The sequence below is a fragment of the Rhagoletis pomonella genome, unplaced genomic scaffold (assembly GCF_013731165.1).
Source record: "Rhagoletis pomonella isolate Grant_MI unplaced genomic scaffold, Rhpom_1.0 Rhpom_scaffold_00009, whole genome shotgun sequence".
In the NCBI taxonomy this organism is placed as follows: Eukaryota; Metazoa; Arthropoda; class Insecta; order Diptera; family Tephritidae; genus Rhagoletis; species Rhagoletis pomonella.
This window is the reverse complement of record NW_023458563.1, coordinates 35,669,527-35,690,768: the sequence shown is the minus strand read 5'-3', so window position 1 is coordinate 35,690,768 and position 21,242 is coordinate 35,669,527. Positions and strand designations below refer to the sequence as shown.

The following is a 21,242-nucleotide window of genomic DNA, read 5'->3' as shown; positions in this document are numbered from 1 at the left end:
AAAAAACACCTTTGAAGAAGAGGAAGACGAGGAAAAAGAGGAAGAAGGGGAAGACAAAGATGAAATTCCAGAATATATGTTGGACGAAATTATCGACCTTTCTGATGATGATGACGATGACCAAGATATTAGAGAGAGCAGTGATGTTGATCCACAGCCGCCTGCTAAACGGCAACTGGCCAAATCATTAATTTAATTTATTTAATTTTTTTACTTAAAACTTTTCATAGCTAACATTTCAAAATTATATTTTTTTGCATATTTTTATAATTTCTTTTTCAATGTTTCTTCAAAACCAACACTGAAAAAATTGGTACATAAGAAATGAGAAGTAAATTAATATTAAGCTGGAAAACGCAAGTTTTTTATTATGATTGTTTTCTTTTCAAATGAAATTTATTGAAGAAACTGAGAAGCGTATTATAGATCAAACAGAAAGCAAAAAATACTTAGTTTTGTGGAAAATATGTTCAAAAAGCATGAAAAAAAATCCAACATTTTCTTCCTTAAGCACTACAAAAATTTCATTTAACAAGTTTTTTTTTATTAATTTTAATTGTTGCACAGGTTTTAGCAATAATTTGGCTTTAACAGATTGAAAAATATCAATTAATCAACGAGTTATAGCCAAAAAACCATATAAACAATATGCTGAAAATCGGCATTTGACTGCAAAGTTCGAAGGACCATTAAAAAAAAATTCGAACTAACATAAACAAACGCCGCGATACGGGTCTTCTAATTTAGCCTCTATTTTCACCCCTCACTCTCAGAATCGACCTAACTTTTGCTAACCGGAATTTGTTCCACAGTGTTATCTGACATTGTGAAAGAGTTTTGCATACAATACATCTCGATGTCTTTGATATTTTTTTAGCGATTTCTTAGCCTTTCAAAGTTTTTGCGCAGTTGAAAGAAGTAATTTAAGCTATGAGCAAATATGGATGAAGTCTTTAAATAGTGGTACGTTTCCACAGTTTAAAAAAATATGTAATTTTAATTTTTCAATACCACACTCAAACGAAGCAACAGAGAGGATCTTAAGTATAAAGTTTGCTTCCTGGCGCAAAGAGAGAAACTGACTTCTAATTAAAATTTTTGAAAGTTAACTCCTAATTAAAAGTAATTTTAAAATGAAATGTAAATGATTCTTTGACTTTGAACACTGAAGTGGAAATGATTTCATTATTGCTATTCAAAAACTACTTTTTGAGCAAAAACAAAACCAACTTAAATTCTCATATAAAAATTTAGGACTAGCGTGAATTTCTTCATGATCAAATGATCGAAGCTAAACCAAATTAGTATGGGACCACCCTTGAGGTACCACCTTTGCGATGAAATCGAAATCGGTTCACATGATCCAAAGGTCCATAGTTACATAAAAAAAATATTTCTACGAATTGATATAATAAGTACTCTGACGTTTTAAAGTATTTTATGTTACTTTTTTTGATTTGTTACTGTTTGCTTTGAATAAAATTGTACTGAAAAGTACTGATTTTTATAGCAAGAAAAAGCCTTAAGTACTGATTTCGCGCAAGAAAAATCTGGCAACCCTAGCCGACATTCATATTTATCGTGATGGCCTTTTCATAATACGTTTGTTCCACACGAGCCCGCGGGATCCCGCGGGTGAGCACAACAGCCCAGAAAGCGTTCCTTACGCTAGAAAACTGGGTAATAGAGAGCGAATACCTTCCACTTTTGGATCGTAAATGTCTTCTTCTTCGTGCACGAAACAGCCCGGACTTTTATTCGAGGCGGAAATGTGCAATAAGTCAATTCGAAATAACCGCCGTTGTTTGTTTACATCCGAAAGCAAATTTTGTAAAATACAAAAAAGGAAAATAGCACTAAAGGTTCAGAAATGTAGGTATTAGCTAATTTTATTAGGCATATAAGATAATTACACATAAAATCATTGTTTAGAGCAGTGTCCGCCAAAAAGAGAAGTCTTAAAATGAGAATGTATTAGTTATGAAATAAAAAATGAGAATGTGTTGGTGGTAATACACGGAAATGCGTCATCAACCTGCTTCGCCTATTGTTTGCATGCAACTAAATAAAATTTGTTGTTCTGCTACTCTTTCTGTTGACGTTCGGATTGTGTACGTGTAAGAAGCCGATTGTGTACATGTGAAAGGCCGAATATAGTTCGTTTCCCAGGAAAGTGTTTGGCGGTCACTGGTTTAGAGCTGATTTGTTGATTCCGGGCACGTGTTGACACATCTTTGACATCTGTGAAAGAGTAACTCATTTTTACGCTCTAATTACCGAAATAGCCCGGGAAGTGTGAGGAACAAACTTAATCTATATATATAAAATAATAGCCGTTTTCGTTGTTCAGAGTTAACTCGAAAACTACTGCATAGATTTCAGTAAAATTTTCAGAGGTTATACCTTGCATATATGGTCTTATTATAGGCTACACGGAAGCTCGGTAGGTGGCGCTGGGGTCGAGTTATTTATAAAAATCGTATTTATGAACCGATTTATTTTAAATTCAAAATGTAACTACTAGCACGATGGCAAACACGTTTGCCAAAAATAGACGCGCTAGGTGGCGCGGGAGTCGAGTTATTTATAAAAGTCGTATTTATGAACCGATTTCTTTCAAATTCAAAAGGTACAGTTTCAACATAATGGAAAATACGATTACCAAGTTAACGAGTTATTTATAAAAATCGTATTTATGAACCGATTTCTTTTAAATTCAAAATGTAACTACTAGCACGATGGCAAACACGTTTGCCAAAAACGGACCCGCTAGGTGGTGCTGGAGTCGAGTTATTTATAAAAGCCGTATTTATGAACCTATTTTGTTAATACACATTCGAAACGTTTATTACTTTCATGATGATTTTTTTTCATTCGAAACATATTCAGCCTTATCATGAGTTTAATCTTCCCTGAACCGGTTCACTTTTCGCTTTGGGTTTCCATGTACTTACTATGGGGGAATCAAAATTTTCGCGTGAATCAGGATAAAGAAGATTACATACATAAAATGATAGACATTTCCGTTTTTTGGACTAAACTGAAAAACCACTCGATAGAGCCCAGTCAAATTGTCGGAGATCCTATTATACTGTGAGACAAATGGTAGGGGTCAGTGATCGCGAAGGGTTCAAACTACCGGGGAAAGTTATATCGGTAAAAAAGAAGTTATACGTGTCCCGGCGTTTCGCGAGGAATCGAGATATATCGATTTGAAGTTAGTAACTATCATATAGGGGAAATTGTCACCTTTGGTGGTCTTTTTTTTTGACATAACTCGAGAACCACTAGTCCGATTTTGCTCAAACAAATTTAAAAAAATTAAAAATTACAATTCCTTTAATCTGTTCATATAACATTTTTCTATATAATCAACAGTTTTGCCGGTAAAAATAAATGTATGAAGAAAAAAAATATTTTTTGCCTAAAATATAAAGTTTTTTTATTTTTTAAATTCATAAAAAATCCAAAACGGAAAAAAAGGCAAGTCGTATTACTTTCACGCAAAGTCACATAACCTTTAAGCAAAATGAGACATAGATCATGAAAATCGATGGATGCGTTTCGCTTTTATTCACAATTAAGTGAAAGTATCTCATTTTGACAAGAATATTGATTTTATGTTTCAATGAATTTGGATAATATTTATTATATATTATTTATTATTAACACGTAAAATTAAAAATTATTACAGGTAATTATTAGGTTCATAGGTTATGTGACTTTACGTGACACTATTTTCCGTTTTGGACTTTTTATGAATTAAAAAAAAAATTAATTTTTAGGCAAAAATAATTTTTTTTTCTTCATACATTTATTTTTACCGGCAAAACTGTTGAGTATATAGAAAAACGTTATATTAACAGAAAGGAATTGTAATTTTTAATTTTTTTAAATTTGTTTGAGCAAAATCGGACTAGTGGTTCTCGAGTTATGTAAAAAAAAGACCACCAAAGGTAACAATTTCCCCTATATGATAGTTACTAACTTCAAATCGATATATCTCGATTCCTAGACGGTCTTGTTTTTGACCGATATAACATTTCCCGTTGGTTTCATCCCATCCCGATTTTGACTGTCGCATAGTGTTATAGGCTGCTAGAAAACACGCTGGTGGCGCTGGAGTAGAGTTAATTATAAAAGTCGTTATTATTAGCAGATTTCGTTCAAATTCGCAGCGTGACTATCTGCATGATGAAAAATTCTTTGCTTTTAGAAAATCCGTATTTTTTATAAAATCTGATTTGAATTCACAATTCGTATTCATTTCATGACAAACAAAGGTTTTGCAGAAGAAGGACCCAATGGATGACGCTGCACCCGAAATATATAGAAACCCCACAGGGTTTGTTTATCTAAGACGAACTTATTTTTCAGATGGCTGTGTAAGCATGATCTTGCATCTACCCCCGATTGACGAAGTTACTCGAAGCGGCCGTTATTACAGCAGTAAGACTCAAAGCAACCAATTCATAAATATTTAAGACGAATTCTAAAAGTGGCGAATTGACAAGGAAAGATTCGACCACATATGTCCAAAAAGGAAGTCGATAGGTATATCAATGGCGTCATTTGAACGATATTCATGAGATCACACGACTCATTTAGCCAATGTACGCGAAAACTTTCCATCCTGTGGGGCAGCGAGGATTCTTGGCCTTCCTATAATTGAGAACGCTCATCTGTGCTCTTGAGTTTCCGTATAAGGACTTACATGGTGCACCAGACCAATGCTGAAGTTGCAGGCTCATAGAAGAATATTACGCACGCTTGGCAGAGATCTCACAGGTGGAAATGAGACCATCGGTAAAACGCATTACATCGAAAGGGATTAGTATTCCATATGGAATCACAGTCTACTATTCTTGGCATATGTGTGAGGAGGATTCCGTTCTTTAGTCGTTTGAATTTAAACTGAAAATGTTTACTTTACAGACTGCTTTTGTTTTTAAACGCTATTTTTGAATTGGCCGCCGCGAAAGATCTTATTAGGCGCCGCGAAGCAAGCGGGCATTTGCTAGTAAAACATAATGTAGACAGTGATGAAGTATATCCTATGATGAATGTCGACTTTATAGAAAATGAAGTGGACATAGATGAAAATGCTAGTGCAGTTGCGAAGCAAAAAGTGCGTCAAATGGTATGTAACTATGAACCGAACAAATGTAAATCAATAAACGTGGAAATGAAAATTGTGTTGCAAGATGAAACTCCCATAGCTTGTAGACCGCGCTGACTTCCACTTACAGAACGGTGTAAAGTTAATGATCAGGTTGGAAGACGGTGTAATCGAAACATCCGAATCTGAATTAAGTAGCCCAGTAGTGATTGTAAAGAAAGGCGATGGTAGCCACCGATTATGTGTAGATTACAGACAGATTAAAAAAGTAATTGTTAAAGACCGTTTTCCATTGCCGTTAAACGAAGACCAATTGGATCGGCTACAAAATGCTATTATTTTTAGTACCAATAAACTTGAAAAACGGATTTTTTTGTGTTCCGGTTTCTGAATCAAGTCGAAAATATACATCATTCGTTACGATTAATGGACAATATCAGTTCTGTAAAGTGCCGTTTGATTTGACCAACTCTCCGGGCGTATTCCAAAGGCACGTAAATGCAATATTCCGTGATTTGAACCGGCGGGGAATTGCGCTCCCATACATAGACGATATAATATACCAGCTCAAAGTGAAGAAGAGGCTTTGTGTAATTTAAAAGTACTAAACCAATGAAGAGACTATGAACTAATAATTAATTTTAAAAAGTGTCATTTTTTGAAGAAACGTGTCGAATTTCTTGGTCACGTCGTTGAGAGTCCGAAGATTTCGCCGTCACCATGTAAAGTCAATGCCTTACTTAAATTTCCATTGCCGAAAAATATTAAGTAGTTGCAAAGTTTCTTAGGTCTAGCGGGGTATTTCAGGAAATTTGTAACCCGCAAGAAAAAACTGAAATAACCAGATTCTCTGAAACGCATATTTATTGAGAGTTTAAAATACTTTATCGTTCCCTCAGTTCGCCCGCAAGGATTTTTTTTAAGTTTCCAGCATTTTAAAATCATACAAAGTTGAAAATAAAAAAATGAAATTGTTGAAAATTGGTGTAATCGAGAATGTGTGTTCAGTTTTACATTTTAAAATTGCTCAATGTAAAATTTTAAAAATCTTTCCGAGCAAATACGTACATCGAATGATTCTTAAATCTGAAATGTTTGTGCAAAGTTTCAGATCCAGAACCTTAATTTGAAAGTAAATTGTCTCTGTACGATTATATATAGATACATATATAGATATATAATACAAATAGAACCATATTTGCCTCAGGAAAAAAATTAGAAATAAACCATGTAAGATTTATATATGGGTATCTGAATAGAGCAGAGGCGGGCACTTTTTGATTTTCCAAACACATGTAATTAGGCTTCAAAATGCTGCTTGCTGCGACGTCGACACATGTATACTATCGTCGTCTTCGTGCGTCTTACGATAATTGAGGATTGACTGATGCTTCGCTGGTATTTCGGCAAAGCAAATCAAATCAGTTGCTGTTGAGAGTGTTCGGACGAAAAGTTTTCTTAGTGGTAAATAAGCATGAAAAATTGTGGTACATTCCAAATCAATGTGGTAGATTCAAATAAATAAATTTATAAATATGTTATATGCGTTTATGGTCAGCTGATTAAGTTAAGTGACATTTTGACCAATTTAGCTATTTATATTTTTTGTTTATTTAATGTTTATCTTTTTTTTGCAGTCGGTGCTAGGCTTTTTCTTCCATATAAAAGAAATTGCCAATCATTAAAAATCAACGCGATTTCTTAGCGCTTGATATTTGAACTTTGAGCTACTAAATTCTAATGGGCTATAAAACTGCATACCTAAAACTTTTCTAGAAATTCTAAATAAAAAACCAAATCGACAGAATAAGATGCTTTTTTTAGAAATGATCTATCATTTTCTGATAGAGAATGATTTTCTGATAGACATTGATAATTTTCGTGTTGATCGATCGATCGATCACACTCTTTCACCTTTTCAACATGACTACGACACAGTTTGTAATGTCTTTTTAAACGCGATAGCAGATCACGCATTGCGCACACCCTTCCATGTTTTCTATGCAAAAAAAATTTATTTCCCATTCCTCCCGAAACATTTTATATATGTATGTATTATTCGAATAGTTGTGCAGTGAAGTCTCAGCAGCAACTGATTTGATTTGCTTTGCCGAAGTGCTAGCAAAGCATCAGTCAATCGTCAATTATCGTAAGACGCACGAATACGTCGTCGTCGCAGCAGCAATGTTGTGTTTTGTTGTAGAAAATGCCCTTTCATTAATGCGCAAATGAACAAATTAAAAAAAAGAAGTTTCAAGATCTGAAAGTTTTTTAGCTGACGGTGGTAGAAGTAGTAGAAATGTAAAGTGTTATCTATTACACAAATGTGGTGGCTTTAGAGCAAAACTTCGCTGCTTCGCACACAAGCGCATGTATATGATAGTGTGAGTGCCCACCTCTGGTATAGAGGCAAAAACAACATTTTTGTTTTGCAGATCTTCCGCTGTATCACATTCGCACGAACATAGCAATGCTTTACTCGATATGAAACAACAAGTAATTTTTAGCAAAAACAAGTAATTTTTAGCAAAAAAAAAAAACAGACTTCAACTCTCATATAAAAAAGAATATATATATATATATATCTCATGATCCGCTGATCGGATCTGAACCAGATTAGTATGGGACCACCTCTGAGACACTACCTTTCCGATGCAAAAAGAATTATCGAAATTGGTTGACGTGGTCCAAAGTTATGCGGTAACATACATAAAAAAAAACAAAAAAAAACAAAAAAAAAACAAAAAAAAAAACCAAAAAAAAATATTCCGACGAACTGATAACCTCCTCCTTTTTAAAAACAGGGACAAAAACGAATAAATGGAACATAACAATGCTCAAATCAAAATAAAGCGCACAGCGCTGCAGCGATGTTGTTGATACTGTGTATGAATGTATGGATATGCAACAACGTTGTGTATGTACATATGTACAGAGCCAAAGGGAACATTTTCTTTGCAGATCTTCCGCTGTATCGCTGCCTACATGCACACGACGTAGTGGGTGTTGCCAGAAACGGGGGCGGAAGTATTTTTGCGCAGAATTTCCTTTTGCGTAGCCGGCCTTTGGCGCTAAGGATTATAACCCTTACTAAGTAGAAGTAATTCATATTAGAAAAAAAAACGAAATTATCCATATGTGCACTTTCGTTTGAAAACCGAAATAATGCATAAAACAAAAACCGATATAATGTATGCATGCGCAGTTTCGGTTGAAAACAGAAATAATGCATATGAAAAACCCGAAGTAATGCATACAGTTTCGGTTGAAAACCGAAATAATGCATTTGAGAAAATACCGAAATTATGCACATGCACACTTTCGTTTTAAAAGCGAAATAATGCATATGGAAAAAACGAAGTAATGCATACATGCACAGCTTCGGCTGAAACCCGAAATAATGCATATGGCGAAAACCGAAATAAAGCATACATGCACAGTGAAACCGAAATAATGTCTAAATGCAGTTTCCATATGCGCAATTTCGGTGCCCAATTCCAGTACTCTAACTCAAAAACTTCCAGAGCTACGTACTACACTCAGAAAAAGGTTTAGTTATAATTACCAAGAATTGGTTATAGTGACCAAGTGGCATAGTTGGATATGGCGAAATAAATATCTAGTTCACGAAAGTCTGCAATTTACTTGAGACTTCTAGTTGGGACAAATGTATATTTGTTAATAATTACAAAACGACTACCTTGAGTGGACAATATTGTTAGTTGAATAAAATCATTGTTGAGCAAATATAAACAATGCTTTGGTTGATACAAGTTTTCAATTAATTTTGTGAACTTGCTGTAGACGTGAATCAGCTAACCGTTTATTATTGGAAAGTTTCAGTTTGACACAAATAAAAATTTACTCGATGGTTGTTGTGTTTACTTTCTTCTTTTTTTTTGCATATATTAAGCATAAAAAATACATACATATTTACATAAATAGTTACTAGTGTAAATAATACATATGCATATGGTGGTAAGAGTTTCCTAAAAAGAAACGATGAAACAGGAACAGTCGTGCGAAAACCCAGGTCAATATCTGCTGGAAGTGCTGGTTTAAGTATACTGCTTTGCTTTTCCCTTGGCTCAATAGATACTTTCTAATTATAATTCACATGAATTATATATCCACTAAGAAACGCCGGTTGGCATCAAACTTTATATTTTTATTAACCATACCCGCACCGAAACAACTCGCGGCGATGGCAAAACTGAAACTGAGACAAACAAGCCTGGGCATGTCATAGCACACACTTTTCTTTCTCTACCTAGCGCAGTGATCGACATGCCATAGCTTACTGAGCGCTAGGGATGTCGAAAAAACATCGATGCATCGAAAATTTTCCACTCGATCTATAAATAGTCGATGTACGATGCATCGATGTATCGATGTTTTTTGAAAACTGACATCTGCGGTACATTGAACCGTCATTCCAGTTTTTTCAATTGTTAAAAAAAAAAGTGACTTTATCCAAAAAATTTAAATGGCTGCAATAAGTTCCGTTAGAAACACAATTAGCTCAGTTGCAGTAATTTATTTAAAATTTTCTACAATTTTGCTAATAACATATTTTGTTGTGAAACATTATCTGCAAAATCCTTTGCAAATCGATGCATCGATATATACCCTTCGATGCATCGAAAAATATCGATGTACATTTCGATGCATCGAATCAAAGAAAAACATCGATGTATTTTTGCCACTGACATCCCTACTGAGCGCTCTGTGACCACACGCGTGTTTCACCCATATACGAACAGCGGAGCAATGATTTCCACGCACACAGTCTCATTCATTGAATCGTTTTTATGCAATGGTCGGCATACTAGCGCATTCAAACGATTCAATAAGTGGGACTGTGTGCATTGCTCAGCTGGCGCTCTTCGTATGTGGAACCCAGAAATGCTCAGAGAGCGCTCAGCAATATTTAGGGGTGGCTCACAAGCATGAATATGTTCCGCTCTCAAACCAAATCATGGTTGCCTCAACTAAGATTTGGTAACTATGACTAAACCATGTGTTGAAAGAAAGCTTATCTGTATTAGCAGAGCTTAATGACATCCTTTTATGAACCATACGTTAAGTTGAATGGAATTTGTAGAAATATGCTTCAATAAAATTATTAGTATTTACCAAACCCTGCAACTAAATTAACGATTTTGTGCAACCTAGATGAATATTAGAAGCTTTAATATATTTAGTTATAATTACGATTTTGTGCAACCTAGATGAATATTAGAAGCTTTAATATACTTAGTTATAATTACCAACCCATGGTAATAGTTCCCAATCCCAAGTATTGTCAAAATTCGGGAACTAAATATCTTAAGTTGTCGAAACTAATCCCTTTTCTCAGTGTATCAAAAATTCAGTATGTATGGTGCTGCAATGCCCCTTTTTCCAATAACGCTCATATTTCTCCATGGAATCAGTTTCATATATCTCCATACCAAGTTCCAGTTGTGTAGGGCTGCCAGGCGACCCGGTTTTCCCGGACATGTCCCAGTTTTAGACTATTTGTCCCGGTGTCCTGGTCCAACCTTAAAATTTCCCGGGTTCCGTTTAAGTGTCCCGGTGTTCGATTTGATTGCACAACTTTTGCATAAAAATGACTACACTGAGAGAAAAAACGCGTTGTAATATTACGAAAAATTTTATGGATTTACTGGGGGAAATAACGCATAGTAAACATGAATATTTTTTATTTGATTATCGTTTTGAAATGTTCGTACTTAAAAATAATACTTTCATACCACGCACACGTGGTGTTGAATCAAACTGAACATTTGAATGCATATTTACATGTCTGGCTGTAGCTGAGTGCACGAAGATGCTTGCCATAATTTGCTAATTTCCAGAGCGTCAGGGTTCAAATCCCATTGCAGACAGCAGGGAATTTAAATATTTTTTTTTTAACTTAATTATGAAAAAAGCATCCGTTAAGTGCAAAGCGCTTCATTTTAATATTGGCGTATTTCAATTGAAATTTCTGTACTAAATACTAAAATTTGTATACTTAAATTTATTACGAGTTGGGTTGGTGCTCTTTCATTTGCGATTTTTTTTTAAATTTAGCACATTTTGCACAAGCAATAGTTGATGATTAATATAAGTATGTACCTAAATACGTTAAAATGACATGCACAGAGTTTTACAATTATATTAAGCAAAAGCCAGAAGTTTTGAAACAAGCTCACAGCAACGAAACACATTACTGATATTTTAATGTTACCTTGTATTTAATTTTTTTTCTTTCGTGAAACCTAGATTACTTATAAGTACCCTGCCGTAAAAAATTATTGGCTCGGAGACTCTTTCATCTGATCACAATTTCTAATCAGACCTTGCAGAAAATTTTTTAAAATGTAGCTTTTGAGCCAATTAGTAAAGTGCTAGTCTGAAGTTACCAGACAATTTCGTTGATTTTTTGCAATTATTTATTTTTTTGCTGACAGTGTCTTCCACATTAAAAAAAATGTCGAACATAGTTTGTATGGAAGCAACTCTCAGTAAAAACAATACCAACAAGTAAGAAAGTCTAAGTTCGGGCGGAGCCGAACATTAAATACCCGGCGCAAGTATTAAATATATGTTTTCCACCTTTCCGAAAGCTACCGCTACATGATAAGCGGGTATTTACACACCCTATAAAGTAAACTAACATCCTTAAATTTCGAAATATTGAAATTTAAATCATTTCTGAAATTTACCGTTATATGAAAAGCGGCCGTAATTTTAGTCCGATTTCAACAATTTTCAACGGTTTGCTTTTATGTGGCAAGCACAATAACCATACCGAGTTTGGTACAAATTGCTAGAACGGTTAACGAGATACACCGATGTGATCATAAGTCGGCGGTGCCAAAATTTTATCATAAACGTATTTCCTGGTAAAGAATTGTTGCAACCATCAATTTTGAATAAATTAGCTTTAATATTTACTGATTTATCGAGGATTTCGTATTTCTCGAAATTACCGTTATATGGGATGTGGGCGTGGTTATTTTCCGATTTTGAATATTTTCGGCCATTTGGTATGCTGCACCAGGGTCAACAACTGTGCCAAGTTTGGAAGAAATTGGTGCAGCGGTTACCGAGATATACACATGTAACTATAAGTGGGCGTGGCTCCGCCCATTTTCCAAAAATTCTTAATATTCTTATTTTTCGTCTAAAGTTATTCTAAAGGTCAATTTTGAGTGAATTATCTTCAATAGTTACTAAACTATCGCAGTTTTCGTATTTCTGAAAATTACCGTTATATGGAAGGGAAGGCGTGGTTATTGTTATATGGAAGGGAAGGCGTGGTTATTGTCCGATTTCGCCCATTTTCAATACCATCCGTCCTACGCCCAAAGGAAGTGCATGTACCAAGTTTCGTTAAGATATCTCAATTTTTACTCGAGTTATCGTTTGCACAGACGGACGGACGGACAGACAGTCACCGCTTAATCGATTTCTCTTTTCATTCTGATCATTTATGTATACATTTGTCTATATATATCTCGATTCATTTTGCCTGTTACAAACAACCGTTATGTGAACAAAGTTATAATACCCTTGTGCACAAGTGCGCTCGGGTATAAAAATCAACTAAATTTTTATGGGCTGCAAAACTTCATTTTCAAAATTTATATAAAAGAAGATTTTTATAATAGAAAGTTGCGAATTTTTATGCAAAATTATTGCATTTTCCCGAGTTTTGCACAAAGTTTAGAAATTTTATTTTTATGTTTTCTGATGTATTTAGTACAAACTGTATTTTTATAAGGAACAAAAAATGTACATGCATTGTGGAACATTCTCTGTACTTTATTTGTTTATTTGCAGGAAAAAAATAACACGTTATACAAAAATAGTCAAAATATTTATACATACAGGATAAAAACAACATATGTGTAAATTATTTGAAAATAAAATAATCATTGATATTAATTTTAAAACGTTCTTTACATGAGTAAAAGTCGACATAATTACAAATAGAGTTACATAGACAAATAGATCTGTGAATGGGCTCATTGTAAGCAAATTACGTTTTTCGCGTACGTACGTAAAAAATGTATTTTTCTCTTAGAAGCATCTCCGGCGCATAAAAAGACAGAAGCGAAAGTAGTTCTGGGGAATCGATTTTGTTATCGCATATATCCTTGATGAAAAGGATACTACAAATGTTTCTCCTGTTAGTAAGGTATTGTAAATTCAGTATTCTGCATCTCAGTTCGTAAGATGGCATAGATTCATAAGAAAACATGCGTCGAAGGGCAAATTTAGTAAAACGCCTCTGAACTCTTTCTATGCGGTCAGAGTGAGTGACAAAATCTGAGTCCCAAATAATGCACGTGTATTCCAAGATAGATCTCACCAAGCATCTATAAAGACTTTTAAGTGTGAGTGGATCTAAAAAGTTCTTTGAATTACGTTTGAGAAAACCCAATTTAGAGTTTGCCGCGCAGACTATATGATCTCTGTGAAAATCGAAGTTTAGTTTCGAGTCTAAGTATACACCTAAATCCTTGACAGTGGTTACACGATTAAAGGGCTCGTCGTTAAATGTGTAATTATACTTTATACAGGCATTTTTACGAGAAAATGTAATAATGTTGCATTTTGAGAAGTTTAAAGAAAAACCGTTGCACTTACACCAGTTTATCAGCGCTGATATGTCTAGCTGTAGTCTAACACAGTCGTCTAGGTCTTTTACTCGATAATATAGTTTTAAAAGCAAAATTTCAAAGTTTGGCTGATGTCATTTATAAATATTGAAAAAAGCAAGGGGCATAAATGACTTCCCTGCGGAACCCCCGATGTGACAGTTATAGATTTAGAGAGGTTGTTTCCAATTTTTTTTTCTTTTAAGTAGGACTTAAGCCATGTTAAAGCGTTGGAGTGAACTCCAAGTTTCTCGAGTTTAATAAGAAGCAAAATATGGTTTAGGCTGTCAAAAGCTTTCACAAAGTCCGTGTACAGAGTGCCCACTTGTTCGCCCTCCTCCATCGCATTAACCACGAAATTGAGGAATATGGCAAGATTTGTAGTGGATCTGCCTAGGTAAAAACCGCTCAGCTGCGTAACAATATAACTCTTAAATGCCCCAAAGAGCAGGTTGTTTACAATTTTATCCAACAGCTTTGGAATGGTAGACAGTTTTACAATGGGGCGATAGTTTTCAACTAAATTTTGTAGGCCCGACTTATAAATTGGGGAAATAAATGAGGTTTTCCACTCGTCAAGGAAGTCACCGCTTTCAAGGGACTTACTGAAAATTTTGGTGAGGGGCAGATAAACAACAATTTCTTAGAAACAAGGGTGGCAAAAGGTCATATCCTGCTTGAAACATATAAGTCTAAAAGCACTTCCAGAACTTGTTCCTCAGTGATAGCAAACTGTCCAATATTTATACATTCCAGTAAAGTAGAGGTGTCAAACGACGTTGTGACAGTATTAAATCTATCAAATACCGACCCAAAGAATCGAGCGAAAAGTTCACACCATGATAAAAGCATAGTAAGGTAAAACCGTTCTCCCAATGCGTAGGCCATGATTTTTTTTTGAAGTTTGCCAACATTTTAAAGTCATATAAAATTGAGAGTAAAAAAAGGAATTGTTCAAAGTTGTTATTGTTTGAGATTGAAAATGAGAATGTGGGTGTAAAATTTTAAAATTAAATTGTTTGCAAACGTCAAGAATTTTAAAAATTCCTCTCAGCGGCTCTAACTTGCTATATTTGTATCATGGTTCACACGATTCTTGTGTTGTGGAAGCGATAGAGTCCCCAAATGCCATGGATTTCGGGATGCCATTAACTTTACGTTTTGAGTTCAAAAACAACCAAAATGATTTAGGGTTAACTTTAATATTAGTATCTAGTGAATTAATAAATTTGTCGTATACAAATTTTGATAAGCATTCAAATTCTTTTCTACGCTGGACAAACATTTTTTATCATCGATGGAACCAGATTCTCTAAATTTTTTATGTGCATTATTCCGCTGATTTTTCAGTCTTAGTATATCTTTCGTGTACTACGGAAGATTAAAAGATCTCTTCTATTTATAGGTTGGAACGTATAAATTAAGGCCTTCTTCTACCACTCCCTTAAACCTTACATACATGCTTGACAAGTCTAAGTGCTCAAAAATTTTGTTCCAGTCAATAGAGTCAAAGAGTGCGTTAAGGACCGCAAAGTTTGCTTTAGCATAATTAAAGATGTATTCGGGTTCGCTATGATCATTTTCGTACATATAGAATGAAAACTGGATTGCAATTGCTTTATGATGAACCGATTCACAGGTTAGAGGTACATCATGTCTATAAATATTAAAGGCAATGTCATTATTTATAGACTAAATCTAATATCGCTCGGCCAAACACTAACATATGTGTAAGCGCCAATCTATTATTATTTATTATTATAAATCTAATATTCTGCTTAGGTCGTTTACAATGTCGTTAATTTGAAATAAGTCAATAGAATAATGTATCACAAAGTAAGTCTTCACTATCCCTTTTATAGGTAAGAGGAGTTAAAATGCCATCTTCAGGATTTTTTACCCATTGAATAGTACCCAAATTAAAATCACCTAGAATGCATGGCGTTTGACAGGGTTGCAAAGAGTCCATAATAAGGCTAATATTATCAATATGTGACTTATATATGTCGTAACCACTATTAGGTGGGATGTAACTTGCAATAAAAAAGATTTCATTAAAACTATCGCGATGCGTTTCACCCATATTAACAGCGACACAGATTTGCTCGATGTTATCGCCAGTATGAAAAAGTTGTACTTCATGACTAGCAAGGGAAGATGACACTGCAACCAAAATGCCGCCACCTCTAGTTACTCCAGCCTGCAGTATTCGGTCTTTACGATAAACTTCATAGTAATCGTCCAAAAGCTCTGAGGATAGAAAATCGGTAGTTAGCCAGGTCTCAACAAGTATGATAATGTCGAAATCGTGTGTTGCAGCTGATTGGTACAGAGCATTTGTTTTCGTACGCAAAACGCCAACATTATGAAAGTAGACAGAGAGCTTAGAATTTCTGACAAATGTATCCATCAGCGGTTTGCTTCCATCGGGGCCCTTTTATGAAAAAAATCAAATGGGCGAATCTTGACTTCTTCTGGCCATAACTCCGAGTCTAATAGCTTATTGATGTAAGACGGTGGAATGCCGATTTTGAAATTAACTCGTTTAATACTCGCTTGGAGCATCTTTTTTTATTAGCTTATAGCAGGATATAAGATTAGCATCGATGTTTGCATGCCTAGCAATATAAGCGGAAATGTCTTTAGTTTCAACGGAGGGTTTGAACGAGCTTAAGTGAAACCATTTGAGGCGAACAGCAACATCAAGTTTGCAGTTAGCGTTCGAACCAACAACGATGTCCCGCATTTTGTCAATTCCGTTTGTCTTAGCATTTTTCTGACTGTTTGAACGATTTGAGCTTTTGTTGTTGTAGCTGGCCTTTTTGGCACGTAAGCGGGTAGGATCATCCTTACTGGCCGCAGTATCAACAGCAGCAGCCGTAGCATCTGCATATGATTGTAGAGAGCGATTGACTTCGGTTGCTGGGAGCGCAGAAGCATTCTCAATTGCACCAGTGCCTTCGTTTAATACAAGAACAGCTTCAATGTCGACAGAATTTTTTGCAGGAGAGATATTTAACGGCGGAGCTTGCGTTGTTAGTGGACTTGATACCTTATTAGAGTTGCTGTTGTTTGCGACTTGCACATTCTTCGAACAAACAACATCACCAGAAGCACAATTTGCCCGTGAAGCATTGAAAGAAGGCGAGACAGCAGAAGCGACAGTTAAGTCATGCAAATTAGGAGAACGATGATTACAGTTGTTATTGCATTCACTTAGGTAGACACTAGGGTTCGTTGAATTTGCGAAAATGCGATTGGCAGCATTAACATCGGTGTTTATTCCCTTGGTGTTGTTGTTGGCGGGTTATATTTTGATTTATTAGTATTATCAACTTGAGTTTTAATGTCTTTAATTTGATTAGATAACTTATTGAATTCCCGGTTAAAAGCTATAATATAATCGAATCAAAACCATGGGTTTGCGAAGCCAAGACAGCGTCATAGGCTTTACATAGCTTTCCAGGCATGTCCATACAGTCATTACACAGATAAACAATATTCCGGTTCCTTTTAAAAAGATTCATATCGTATTCCGATATTTGGCCTTTAATCACGCACGGTGAAAACTCTTTTTACAAAACCCACTGCAATGTACAATGGCAGAGTCATTTCTTGCGAAGGCTTTGTCACAAACCCCACACGAATCCTCCATTATATTTGGCAAAAAATAAAACCGAAAGAGCTTAACATAAACACGTCCTCACTGTTCGACTGCACTAACTACAATTTAAGTCAGTTTTATTTTTTACTTAAAAATTACTTGTTATCCCCTTAGTTACTTAGTTATTCCCTTTTGAAGTCAATATAATTTACTAGGATTAATCAAAATGCTCGAAACTATGAGAGAGTTGTGACAAATTGTTTTGTTTTGCTGGTGTACGTTGTAATGATCTCATGATCTCATGTTTTTATGTTTTTGTTTGTCAAGATAAAATTTTACTACATCCTTTCGTACGTAATTTTTGTCGAAACGAAATGGAAGGGAGCGGGAGGCCTCTCCGCTATGCATAAGCACTGAATTCATTTCATATTTCATCGTACTAAATTTCAGTGCTCTTTAACAAATACTTTCCAAGACATTTTTGTATGTATTATGAAAAGGCGGTGCAACCCCACTTGATATATCAAAATTATTTTTAGCCTAGGACCATCTTTAAAAAGTCTGCAGTAGGAGTGTCAAATTTGATTTTGATTGGTCAAGCTGTTTAGGACGCAGCTCCGTGCTTACGTAGATGCATACATATGTATGTACATACATAATTTTAATTTTGTATATGTATTACGTTAGGGTGATTCAGAAAAAAAAAATTTTCTCGGAACCATGCTCAAGTTTGGTCCGCATCGCACTTTTCGATTTCCCATAAGAATAACATAGGACACATTTTTTTATAACTTCTGATTTTTATATTTAACAAACGATGCGTTGTACTGCAAAGGTCTTGGAGTATTTTTGTAGAGAAGTGAACGCTCTACAAAAAATGCCAGAAGTAATTTTTTGATAAGTCAACTCGGTCAAAGTCGAATTCACCATTCTTTAAACTCTGACCTCGAATAACTTTTGACCGAGTGGACTTATCGCAAAATTACTTCAGTGTTTAATTCTCTACAAAAATACTCCAAGACCTTTACAGTACAACGTATCGTTTGGTAAATATAAAAATCATAATAAAAAAAGCAATTTTTCTTGTGTTATTCTTATAGGCAATCGAAAATGCGATGCGGACATTCTTAATATTAATATTAAGGGCTCATATTTTAATCCTTATTTTGGAGTCTAAACGAGACTTTTGAGCATGGTTCCGAGGATAAATAATAAAAAATTTTTTCTGAATCGCCCTAATATACATAGATTAAGAACCTGAGTATCATACTCACCGTATTACATGCGTTGATATCTGTTATCTGTCCGGATTCCAAGAATTCCAGAACTTTGCCCAGATCGCCACCCCGCGCTGCTCGTAGAAACGAAATAGTCGCGTCATTCTGAGGAAAGAATAGTTGTTGTTTTAATTAATAAAAAAAACTCAATCTAAGTAAATTGCGAAATTTATTATTTAAATAAATTAATGCTATCGATAATGATAAGGCGATAAGATTAATTTAAAAAATTTTAAACGTTGCCATTCGGGGCTGTTGCTGAATGGGGTTTCATCAAGACTTTTATGGACTAAGGTTCCGAGGAAGATAATTCAAAAACTACCATCAATAATTTTTTGGTCTATGGAAGTAATTTCAGACATTAATTCCACAGATCTGATTCATGGAAGATGTGTCAGAAATAAGTTCCATGATGATTTTGTATTAAATTAGCCAGAGACATAACTATTATAAGAGAAAAGAATAAAAGTCGATCAATAATTATTATATTAAGACTAGCCAATGCCCGCTTGCTTCGCGGCGCCTAATAAGAACTTTTGCGTGGACCAATGCAAAAATAGCGTTTAGAAGAAAAACGGTATGTAAAGTAAAAAAAAAAATTTACGACTAAAGAGCAGAATCCTCCTCACACATAGGCCAAAAATAGTAGCGCTTTGATGACATATGGAATACTAAACCCTTTCGATGGCATGAGCTTTGCCGATGGTCTTATTTCTACCTGTGAAATCTCTGCCAAGCGTGCATAATCTCCTTTGATCTTGCAACTAAACATTGGTCCGATGCGGAAGCCAATAAAAGTCCTTATAAAGAAGCCTAAGAGAACAGATCAGCGTTGTCTGTTATATGAGGGCCAAGAGTCCTCGCTGCCCCATAGGATGAAAAGTTTTCCCGTACATTGGCTAAATGAGTCGTGTGATCTCTTGAATATCGTTCAAATGAAGACATTGATATACCAACCATGTTTCTTCTTGAACGGATGTTGACGAATCTTTCCTTGTCAATTCGCCACTTTTACAATTCGTCGAAATATTTATGAACTGGTTTCTTTGAGTCTTACTGCTGCAATAACGGCCGCACCGAGCAATTTCGTTAATCGGAGGTAAATGCAAGATCTCATTAAGGGTGTATGAGGGCGTCAGACAAAGGTGCGCTTACACAATTTCATTTAGCCATCTGAAAAGTAAATTCACATAAAATAAACATACGGCCAAAGCAGGCCAGACCCATGGGGTTTCTATACATTACGGCTGCAGAGCCATCCTTGGGTCTCTTTTCTGCAAAATCATTGCTTATCATGAAATGATTACGTATTATGAATTTCAACCAGGTTGTATTAAAAAAAAATAAGGATTTTCTAAATATCTCGCCTCCAGCGCCACCCAGCAGGTCCATTTTTTGCAAACAAAGTGATCATACAGGAGGCTCACATTGCGAATTTGAACGAAATCGGTCTATAAATACGACCCTTCTAAATGAGTCAACTCCAGTGCCACGAAGCGAGTTTTCTAGTAGTTAGTCCAGAGGTTCTTAAAGTGGGTTCCGCGGAACCCAAGGGTTCCGTAGAAAAGTCACCGGGGTTCTGCGAAATTAATTTTGGAGTGAATAAGCACGGCGGTCGGTTTGAGTTGAAAAAGTTGAGAAAGAAAAGTTCTATAAACAGCTTGACCGAGACGCAATTATCTATTTTCAAGTATACATACATATGTTCTCGTAGTTGGTATGATTGTCGTACTCAGTGCCATACCTACATAAGAGCGTTGAGCTTGCGCTTGACAACATGTTTTTGTTTCTAACCGTTATGTATTGTTGGCCGCTGTAACCAAAGGGTTATAAACAACCTACTACAAGGAACGCTATGAATTGCCAAATGAGATGTGAATTGTGATAACTGGGCACTTGGTAAATCACCTGAAATATTTGTCAGATTATTTTTCGGATGGTAGTAGTAATAAATATCGGCTTGGTACAAAGTTCATTTGCGAAGCATTCATGATCTTCAGAGTACTTCGACATGGAAACACGCATGTGTCTCTGAAAAAGACGTTTACCAAGACTCGACTGTATACCAAGCAGTCTTACTTTAAGCAACTGTCGGTTGCTACTTTAGTGGTCGTTTTACACAGCCCACTGTATACCTTCCTCTCTGGCTACTTAGCCTCGAATGCTCCTTCTATTTGAAAGCGCCGCTGCTTTTATACTATTTCGCAAGCCGGTCTACTTTTACTTTTGCACTAGCAAATCAATTGTATAAGTAGTTCATACTAATAACAATTCAAACATAAGTGTATTACAGTAGAAAATTCATTTGTACAATTCAGGACTTATATATGTATGTATGTACGTGTATAAAAATTTAATATACTTATATAAAAATCTCTTATGCATATATGTAAACATTAACTTCAAAATTTCATAATTCATTTATATATGTATATAAATAATAATTTAAAAAAAAAACACCATAATTTGTGGAGGCCCCAAAGGCCTATGAATTAGGGTCTTCACAATGTCAGCTGCTCATTTATCAAAAAATATATTTTTACTGAGTATATATTAAAGACTAGAAGATGACCCGGGAACTTCATATC

At 35.1% G+C, this 21,242-nt stretch overlaps 1 protein-coding gene across 3 annotated transcripts in view; it reads right to left on the bottom strand.

Annotated features, from left to right (window-relative positions):
• The window catches only part of LOC118745758 (ankyrin-3), a 282,737-nt gene that overhangs the window by 163,295 nt on the left and 98,200 nt on the right, over positions 1 to 21,242 (bottom strand). For all 3 annotated transcript variants that reach the window (XM_036479408.1, XM_036479409.1, XM_036479411.1), the window contains one exon: positions 18,652 to 18,759. In XM_036479408.1, the coding sequence (XP_036335301.1) occupies positions 18,652 to 18,759 (108 nt within the window). The remainder of the gene's footprint in view (positions 1 to 18,651; positions 18,760 to 21,242) is intronic.